Genomic DNA, 10,682 nt, shown 5'->3' with positions numbered 1-10,682 from the left:
TCAGCCATCAGGGCATTTTTCATCCATGGATCTCTCCAGTGCATTCCAATAGATCATCAGTTCATGAGGTTTCACAAAATGGCTGGTTACAATTTTCTTAAAGCGGCAAGGTGAAAATTTAACTCTTTCAGGGAAGAAGGTTTGCTTGGAATGGAGGTTTTCCAGTTTGATATCAAGTTCAGCAAGGCACAAGCCAATGAATACATCCTCCAACTTAACAAAGGGAATATTGTCAGAAATTCTGTACACCAGACTAGCAACATCTGTTGAGAAAACATAGCCAGTCCCTGAACAAAAAGGAGGGTATTCATTTCTTGGATATTCATTTTCACTCATATACCACTTACTGGATATCTGCCGTATTGGACGTTCATTTTGTTTTAAAAAGCCAGTGAAAAATCTGGTATTTTTGTTTTTTTTTAGCAGGAGTTCAGTCAGATAGTAGGTATTTACAAACATATCTGAGTCTGTTTTCATTACAAAGCTAGACTGTGAGCAGAATTTGTGAATCCATTCAATGCCCATCACAGTTTTTAATGTTAAATTATAATAGGTATCTAAAAAGTTTTTCTGGATAATATCTCTATATTTCAGACTCTCGTTAATCACAGCAACCTGTTCTTCAGGATTCAAGGTAGTTCCCAAAAGAAAATAGGTTACAATCAATTTATTTGCTATTACTTTTTTTTTGCCCCAGGTCTCACGGATTATTACACGAAGTTTTAAATCAGTAGGAGAGGAAGTTACAAGAATGACCAGAAATGGAGGGATCTGGCTACAATCTGAATGAGGTACCAATAAAAATTGTCCATTGCCTTGTTTTAAAAATATGTCCTCAGTTTTGGTCTCACAGAAGATGCATACTCCAACTGAAGTCCACATGATCAAAAAACATAACCCAGCAAAGACCAACATGGTTGTCAAAAAACATATCTGTTTGAGTCTCTTGGAAGCCATCTAGGGGGAAAAAGAAAAAGAGCTACTGTCAGGACCCACCCCAAACCACGTCTTAGGAAGACAAAACTCTTGGAGCCAATTCTAGTCCAAAAGGAATCTTTACTATGACATTGGTTGTGGGAATACAAGACAGGATCTAATATTGTTCTACAAATTGAAACCTTATAAAGAGTTCCCTGTTCAACCCCCTTCCCTAACCCCATTTGGTCAGCCTCCCATCATTTACCTCGTGTCATCCCTTTCGTGGGAAAAAGGAACTTTGGATTTTTATGGTTATTGCTCTCTTCCTACAAATTCAAAAGGAGACACAAGCCAGAGGCCTCCTACCCTAACCCTCCCTTTTGTTCCCCCAGTTCAAAAGGCTTCTCTTAATCTTTGAAATGCCTAAGGCAGGCTGAATCCACATTCGTTCCTTCCTCCTCGGGAGATGGCAGAATCCATGGAATAATGTTTTAAACATACATTTATGAGTATGATATAAATGGATTCTGACAGCTACATGGAAAAGATTAAATCCTTGTATTGATATAAAAGGAGGAGGAGCAAAGCTGATGCTGAGCTACAATTCTGTGTATAATCAGACAATCTGATGTTGAGAACTATATGCTTAGGAAAAATTGGACACGGATTCTCATCCCTGAATTAGATCCTTTAATTAATTAAAAAAGTGTATCCTTTTTATCTGAGCCAAGTGTTTTCCCTGCAGGTTTGGGTGGACAACAAATTGAGGACTGAATTTAGCAAATAAGGAGCAATAAGCTAGGAATTTACACAAAAGCAAATTGGAGGAAAAACAGACATACCCTATATGCAGAAAAAAGTGCTGGGTCAGTAAAAGAAATAAAAGAATGCCACATTATGTAAAATCCAGTACCTTTCGGACAAAGGTCTTCCCCAGGAATTCTTATTTCTTCAACATGCCTATGGAAAAATAATAATAGTTCTCAATCACAAGGATAAGCTGATATGTTGTTTGAATATTCAAACCTTGAATGTCAATTTTATTGTTTTAATTCTATTTCTCATCAATATGGCCAAGAGAAAAAGAAAAAGCTACCACTTCAGAGATACGGCTTGTAGTTTTTAATCATGCAGTAATTTTAGAATATTTGCTAATTCATATATCTAGCATTCATATATCTGCAGATCCAAAAGCACCCTGGCCTATTAGAAAATAAAGGTACTGCAGACATTGGCAGTGGGTTTCTTTTCAGTGTTGAGTATAAGCCTTGCCAAAATGGATGAGTAAGAATGAATAAAAGGGTTGTCCTCAATATTGTAAACTAGATGTAAAATTCTAATACAGGGTTTACAGGGTTTTTATTTGTTTCTTATACTTTATGCCATAAATTCCCTAAGCTTTAGCATTTTTTTACCATAAATCTAAATACAGAGAGAACAAAGATTCATTTTAAAAACATACATGCTGCAAAGCCCACCTGCATTTTATAAAATACCCTCCTTTTGTACCAGAGGAAAGCTTCTGCATTTCCTAAAGCAGACCAAAGCTCCACCAGGAGGGAATTCCAAAGAATGTGGGTGGCAATGAAAAAATTCACCTCCAAGGACCTGCCAAATGACAGTGTGCAGAAGTAGGACATGGAGATATGAGGGATGGATGAAAAGCAATGCCTCCAATGTTATAAATCACCAGCAGATGGCAGTATTGATGGCAGTACTTTGGTATCTTTCAGCTAAGTTGGCAAGATGTTGCTGTGACAAATTGTGCTGAAATGGAAGCTTGCAGTGAGTAATCATCCTCACGGTTGAATTTTTGAGAGATAGTCCTTTCAGCTGAAATTCACTGCTGAATGCCTGCTCTTTATGGTGAAGACTATTGAGTACTGGGTGTCCCTGAGCCAGAAAATGCAAATCAGGAGGAATTGAATTGTATATTCAAGATTGGCCTTGATATTCAAATTTACAAAGTAGTATCACATGGGAAAAGTTGATGAACTGATTAAGGACAGTTGGAAGTGTTGTGTACTGATCACTCATTTCTTCTTCTCATAGGGAAACTGCTATCTTGGCATTTCACAGGAATGTGTGTGTCACCTTACCGATGTTTGTGATGTGCTACAGTACTGGACATTTTGTACCAGGTGTGTTCCTCACAAGCTGATGGCAGAAATGAAAGGCTTCAGTTAAAATTTTCAGCAATTGTTATCATGATACAAGAATAAAGGTAAGACGGGGTTTTTTTCTCAGTATCATGACAGCCAATGAAACATGGGCTAATCATGACCCAGAAGTGAAGCATCAGTCCATAGGGTATAATCACAAAACTTGTATGTGCTTCTTTTCTTACATTTTTTGTTATGTCTTATCTATAACACAAAACTGACTAGAGAGGTATTTTTGTTTGACTTAGATTTGGGTTTGCTTATTAATCTTTCCCATCCTGCAATTCTAGACAAGAGTATTCTAATAATAAATAGTACCCTCAATTGACTGGAGAAATGTGTGCCGTATAAAGATAAAACATGGATATGACCACATATTAGCATGGTGCTAGCCAAGAGTTCTTCCACACCATCTTTCTTTGCTCCAGTCTCTCTCAAAATAGTTCGAACCCACTCTGTGATCATCTTAGTTTCAGGTGGCTTCAAAACACAGACAGCGAACTCTGGAGCCAGTCAGTGCTGATCCTACAGCTAAAGAATGTCAACCACTCAGGGGCCTCCTCTGATCTAAGCTCCTGAAGATTCTGGAACAATGAAAATTCATAATTCCAGAATGAAAGAGAAATGAAATAAATTCCTAGTATTACCCCCATTTTCCCCAGTGTTCTCAATTAACAGAACATAAAGGTCATTTGTTAAAAAATATATATGACTTTTTCTGTTTACAAAGACCTCATTTTTCTGTTGCATTTTAAAGTGTTTCCAAGTTGTGCTGGAAATTTATTTGCCTATTTGAAACCAAGTGTTTTCTTAATACTTCTAGCCATTGTTGCATACTGCTTGATAGCTAAGCAGGGCAGCTATATTTCAATCAACATCTACAGATAAGTACCAGAAACAAGATAATGAAGCTCTGTATTGGTGGGAAGAAAAAGAAAGAATGGTGGTTGTTGGATCCCAGGAGCCAGATGTGCTGTAAAATAAGAGTTCCCACAAATGGGAAATCAGTCCATCCACATGCTCTGTACACTTGAAACATTGTTCCTGTAGTGTATGCGATTAAAAGCATACACAGGATGTCAGCACAGAAGGGGGCTGGACAGCTCCAAGCTATAACCGCTTTTGGCGGGAAAGCCTGGTTCGAACAAGCCTGACAGCCCAGGGGCATGGTCAGCTCTGGCAGGAAGCCAGGGTTTAAATCTATTGGCCACCTGCACTGGCGGGAAGCCCAGGTTTGAATCCATTGGATGGTATTCACCTGGGCAGGTATAAAGATACGCCAGGTAAACCCTTTTCCCCAGCTTCGTTCCTGACCTCAATAAAGAAGTTACTACCCAGCTGAGTGTCCGTCTCTGTGTGCGACCACGCGACTTTACACTGGCGACGAAGGTGGGATCCTGCGCTGGACATCGTTAGCCACGGACGAGACGCCATCGGCAGCACCAGATCAGGACGCAGGACAACCCGAGACAGCAGAATGGCACAGCTGGGTCAGTATCCCGTTTTTAATAGCAACCGTCCTGAAGAGTGGGAAGCCTTCGTGGGACAGCTTGAGTACTATCTAAGGGCGAACGGGGTTAAGGAGGACCGGCAGAGAGCGGCGGCGCTGCTCTGCAGCTGCCGAATGGAAACATACCAGCTGGCAGTAGGTCTCTGCTCACCTGACAACATCCACACCATCGGGTACAACGAACTGCTGGCAAAACTGACCGAACACTTCAGACCAGACACGTCCGAGATCGCATGGAGGTATCGTTTCGAAAAACGGGACCAACACCCGGGTGAGTCTGCTAAACAATATATGGCTGCCCTAAGGCAAGTAGCCCATCTCTGCAATTTTGAGAATTTAGAAATCAGGCTACGGGATCGTATCATCTGTGGGTTGCGGGATCAGAAGCTGTGGCAGAAGTTGTTCGCAAAGAAAAAGCTAACCCTGAGAGACGTTCAGGAGGAGCTCCTAGCCTGGGACGTGGCCGAGGAGTCTGATGCGAGGGAAAGCGGATCCATCCACCAGCTGAGCGGCTGCAGCGAGGCAGAAGGGGCAGCATCTGAAGTGGACGCCATACACTGAAACCCTCGACCCGTCACCTCCACCCGAGACAACTTGAGGGAGCCAAGACCAGCCGCAATGGACCTGAGGTACCAGGAGTGCAGGTGCAGAGCAAACACACCCCGGTCTACCCAACTCCCTGGCTACAGTGCGAACCTGCCCCGGTCTACCCAGCATTGCGGTTGCGGCCCCCGGTCTACCCAGCACGGCGGCTGTGGGCAAAACCGGTCTACCCAGTGTTCCGGCTGCAGCACAAACAGTTCCCGATCTACCTGTTGCGCAAGCTGCAGAGGACAGCACCCCCGGTCTACCTGCCGGTTCAAATCGGCAAAGTGCTGGGCGTGTGGAAAGACCGGGCACATTGTGTCAGTCTGCAGGAGCAAGCAACGGGACAGCCTGCACGAAGTGGGGGTGGACTTCCAGTCTGCTACAGGTACCGGGGAATGGTTGCAGAGACTGACGGTCAACCACACGGAGGGACGGGCAGTTGTTTGCTCAACAGGGGGCCCTCCAACACTCACCCCAAAAATAAAATTAAGGGTGAAACTGCAAGGGATCCCCTGCACGATGGAACTGGACTCAGGGTCAGCCGTGTCAATCATCTCCGCCAGAACATTTAAAGAAATTTGCGAGCGGAGTGGCAAGCGGGTTCCCTTGAGGCCATCCAGACTGACCCTCTCTGACTTTCACAATTAACGTTTGGGGGGAGGCGTCGGTGATGGTACAGTACAGGGGTTTCACGGGCAAATTGAATGTATTGGTCATAGAAGGGCAGCGAACCAGCCTCGTGGGGTTAGGGTGGTTCAAAGCGCTGGGCATTGGAATCATGGGGATTCCCCAGACGCGGAGCTGCCATTCACTTGAATCTATCTGCAAAGATTTTGCAGACGTGTTTGATGAGCAGTTAGGAAGATACACCGGCCCCCCAAGTTCATTTAAATTAAACCCCCAGGTTCAGCCCATCAGAATGAAGGCTAGGAGAGTCCCGTTTGCGTTAAAGCACAAAATAGAGTGGGAATTGGATAAGCTGGTAGACCAGGGGGTGTTAACGCCAGTCAATGGAGCGGAATGGGAAACCCCCATCGTAATGCCTCTCAAGGCAAATGGCGAGGTCCTTATTTGCACTGACTATAAGGGGACCATTAACCGAGCTCTGAGCGCCCATTCCCCACAGTTAGCAGCATTCTCATGTCCCTGCAAGGCAGGTCGGTGTTTGCAAAGCTGGATCTTGCTCAAGCTTACCAGCAGCTACCGGTCGACCCGGAGGCTGCTAAAGCGCAAACGATAGTCACACACAAGGGGGCGTTCCGGGTAGACCGGCTGCAGTTCGGGGTAAGCGTGGCTCCTGGAATTTTTCAAGAGGTTATGGAAAAGACCCTCAAGGGGATACCAGGGGTTTGCCCATACTTTGATGACGTCCTAATTGCAGGTAGCTCTGAGGACGTTTTGGCAAACCGCCTAAAAGCTGTGTTAGAAAGGTTTAGGGCTGCAGGACTGAAACTCAAGAGGGACAAGTGCAAGATTGGGGTGAAGGAGACAGAGTTCCTAGGGTTCAGGATCGATGCTCAAGGCATCCATCCATCCGCATCCAAGGTCAGGGCAATCAAAGAAGCCCCAATTCCACAGAATAAGTCAGAGTTGCAGGCATTCCTGGGCCTGCTCAACTTTTATCACACCTTCCTGCCACACAAAGCAACTATAGCAGAGCCCTTACACTGGTTGCTTGACAAACAATCACCCTGGGTCTGGTCTGCCACACACACGAATGCATTCAACGCACTAAAAAACCTGTTACCAGGCAATGCTATGGTTACACACTTCAGGGAAAACAAGCCAATCTGTATTGCGTGCGATGCATCCCCTTATGGGATTGGGGCAGTCCTCAGCCATTTAGAGGAGGATGGAACTCAAGCCCCCATCGCATACTACTCCAGGACCCTGTCAGCTGCAGAAAGGAATTACGCACAGATCGATAAGGAGGCACTGGCAGCGGTCGCAGGAGTAAAGAAGTTCCATGATTACCTGTATGGTAGGGACTTCCTAATATACACGGACCATAAGCCACTGTTAGGGTTGTTCACAACTGAAAAGCAGACACCACAAATTCTGTCACCCAGGATGCTACGCTGGTCCATTTTTCTGTCAGCATATTCATGCAAGTTGGTACACAGGCCAGGCAAAGAGATGGGGCACGCAGATGGCCTCAGCAGAATTCCCCTAAGGGATACTGAGCCAGACCCTGCACCTGCTGTCCAAATATTGGCAATACAGGAGCTGCCAGAATGCCCCCTCAACGCTAAGGACGTAGCCACAGAGACCCCCAAGGACAAAGTCCTGAGCAGGGTACAATCGTGGGTGAGCAGTGGGTGGCAGGACAAATCACCAGGGCAAGAGTTCATTGCATACTTTTCCAGAAGAAATAAACTATCAACACACAAGGGATGTCTTCTGTGGGGGAGTAGAGTCATAATTCCCAAAGGGCTAAGAGAAAGAGTCCTTCAGTCACTGCACGAGGGCCACCCAGGAGTAGTAAGGATGAAGGCTCTGGCAAGGAGCTACCTGTGGTGGCCAGGGTTAGACAAGGAAATAGAAGGGTTAGTAGCTGGGTGCTACACGTGCCAGAGGTCACGGCCCGAACAGCCACATGCACCAGTACACAAGTGGGAGGAAACACACACCCCATGGCCCAGGGTGCACATAGACTATGCGGGCCCATTCCAAGGACACACATTCCTGGTAGTGGTAGACAGCCATTCTAAATGGCTGGAGGTGGTGCCTGTGGGCAACATGAACTCAGCAGGAACCATTCAGGCATTAAGGGGGCTATTTGCAACCCATGGTCTTCCAGATGTAATTGTGTCAGATAATGGAATGCAATTTACTTCGTCGGATTTTCAGGTGTTCCTGAGGACCTTGGGGATTAGACACGCCACCTCAGCCCCCTTCCACCCGGCCAATAATGGGTTGGCAGAAAGATTCGTGCACACAACCAAGGACGCTCTCAAGCGCATTGTTCAGGGGGAATGGAAGCAACGGCTGGCCACCTTCCTTCTTCACCAACACTCAACACCCTGCTCTGCAACCGGCAAAAGCCCAGCTGAACTCAGATGGGGCAGACATCTGATAACAACACTGGACAGGCTCCACCCAGACAGAGTAGCAGCAGACGTCGGGACCCCTAATATCAGGAAAGTTTTCAACACTGGGGATTCCATCTGGGCAAGGAACTATAGCTCAGGTCACCCATGGGTGCCAGGGGAAATACTAGACCAAACAGGACCCCTATCCTACAAGGTAAGGGTGGAGGGGGGACTCCTGTGGAAAAGGCATCTGGACCAGCTAAGGAAAAGGGTTCCTGAAAGGGTTTTTGAGGACACACTGGGGTCTGATGCGGAGGAGGAATCACCAACACAAGCATACAGGAGGGCTACCAGAGGGTCACAAGGGCAACTCTATGCCAGGCAGGAAACCAGCAGTGGAGACAGGGAAACACTGAACCCAAACGAAGAGAGGGTACAGCATTACTATCAAAGCAGCCAGCTAAACCCCAGCAACACACAATTCCCAGGAACGACAACACACACACACCACAATCCACCACCTCTACAGCAACCAGGAGAACCAGGAGACAGCACCACACCACCGAGTGAACCAGTCCTAAGACGGTCAAGCAGGGCCTACAAGGCTCCAAGCTATCTATCTGACTATGTCCATTCCTAAGGGGGGAGGAAGTTGGAAATGTCAAAATAATAATAGAATGTAACAAATTGTACGTAGTTAATAAAATTGTATATAGTTAGTGAGAAGGAACGGAAAGGGGATAAACCCTCACTATGGGGGAAGGGGTGTAGTGTATGCGATTAAAAGCATACACAGGATGTCAGCACAGCAGGGGGCTGGACAGCTCCAGGCTATAACCGCTTTTGGCAGGAAAGCCTGGTTCAAACAAGCCTGACAGCCCAGGGGCATGGTCAGCTCTGGCGGAAAGCCAGGGTTTAAATCTATTGGCCACCTGCACTGGCAGGAAGCCCAGGTTTGAATCCATTGGATGGTATTCACCTGGGCATGTATAAAGATACGCCAGGTAAACCCTTTTCCCCAGCTTCGTTCCTGACCTCAATAAAGAAGTTACTACCCAGCTGAGTGTCCGTCTCTGTGTGCGACCACGCGACTTTATAGTTCCCAAAGCAGAAGTTGTCAACTCAGTGTCCATTGTGAGACTGGATGAATCGGCAGCTGTTTCTGAACTTTAAAGTTCTCATTTTTCCTTTTAGAAGCCAAGGTTCCATAATATGAAAGGCTTCTCTTGAACAAAATCATGTTGTTCTTTCAGATCAGTGAACTGTTGCCATAAAACCTAACTGCTAATGGAACATTTTTCAATGAAGAATTGACAAATAAGATATCTGCAAGTGTTATAACAATTCAACTTTTTAAAGAATACTTATTTAAATGTTTTAAAATTTGTATTTTTAAATCTGCAATATTTTAAAATTTCCCGTTTACTTTTGGTATCTATGATAGCACACAAAATCAGTAGCCTTTCAAGGTGGACCAGAAAAATACAGTAATTGGATGATATACTTCATTTCCTTCTAGAATATTGAAGGTTTGAGCAAAAAAATGTGTGCCTGGTCACTTGTGTATGATCAATTCCCCCAGTGCCTTCTACATTCAGAGGAGGAGTTGATTTTAAAAAATAGCATTTTGTAGTTTTTAATTTTTAAGTAATTATAATAATTATTTGGGGTATTTGTTGACTGTTTTTTAACTTTGTTGTATGCTGCCCAGAATCACTTTGTTTTTGTGAGAAGGACAACTATATATATTTGAATAACAAATAAAAAGACATAAACTGAGTCACATCTGCAAATGACACAATAAAGACCAGCATAAGACTTTTGAATGTGGTGCTCGGAAGATCTCCTATGATCAGTAAATACAGCATACATAATTATTGGCAATCAATAATTGTGTAAGATGAATACAATGGCTTGTAAAAAAAATCAATCCGATAGAACTGGAATGCTTGCTTTTTTAATTTTGATTTTCTAATTTCTATGGCCTGAACATAATAATTGGTGATCATAGATTTTTCCCCCAGCAGGACAAAATGAGCCATTAAGTGTATCAATACAAATAATTAACTTACCTTTTTAGCTGACGATCACTGTTTAGAAAAGTTTGACTGTCTTTATGGGGAAAAGAACATCATGTTTAAAATCTTTTCCATATAATAGCTGTTTCAACAGACACACAATCAAATATTCTGAACATCTCTCAGTCCCTCTTAGAAGTTTAACAGGAAGATCGTAATTAAATATTTCAGCTTCTGTATCCTGATCATGTTCTGTATGACTGCTGCAATAATTTGTTTATTTCATTATTAGATGAGGCCTGGACCTGTGACCAATAAGCAGACTGATTTTTAATACTTAACTGAAAATTATAATTTAATAGTTAAGAAGTTGTCATGGTTCCAACAGATGAAACTCTTCAAAAGAACTTTGAGGCATTGCTTAGCTTAAAGAATCTTTTATCTGAAAAACAAA

At 44.1% G+C, this 10,682-nt stretch overlaps 1 protein-coding gene across 1 annotated transcript; it reads right to left on the bottom strand.

Annotated features, from left to right (window-relative positions):
- On the bottom strand, nt 1-957 carry LOC310639755 (beta-1,3-galactosyltransferase 5-like; the record flags this gene model as incomplete). Its single annotated transcript, XM_083361620.1, has 1 exon — nt 1-957. One exon carries the CDS (start codon nt 955-957, stop codon nt 1-3), a length of 957 nt encoding a protein of 318 aa, XP_083217746.1.
- Nucleotides 958-10,682: the final 9,725 nt, after the last annotated feature.

Source organism: Vipera ursinii (genome assembly GCF_947247035.1).
Source record: "Vipera ursinii genome assembly, chromosome: 4".
In the NCBI taxonomy this organism is placed as follows: Eukaryota; Metazoa; Chordata; class Lepidosauria; order Squamata; family Viperidae; genus Vipera; species Vipera ursinii.
Note: the sequence above shows the minus strand (reverse complement) of the source record. Positions and strands in the feature narration are given on the sequence as shown.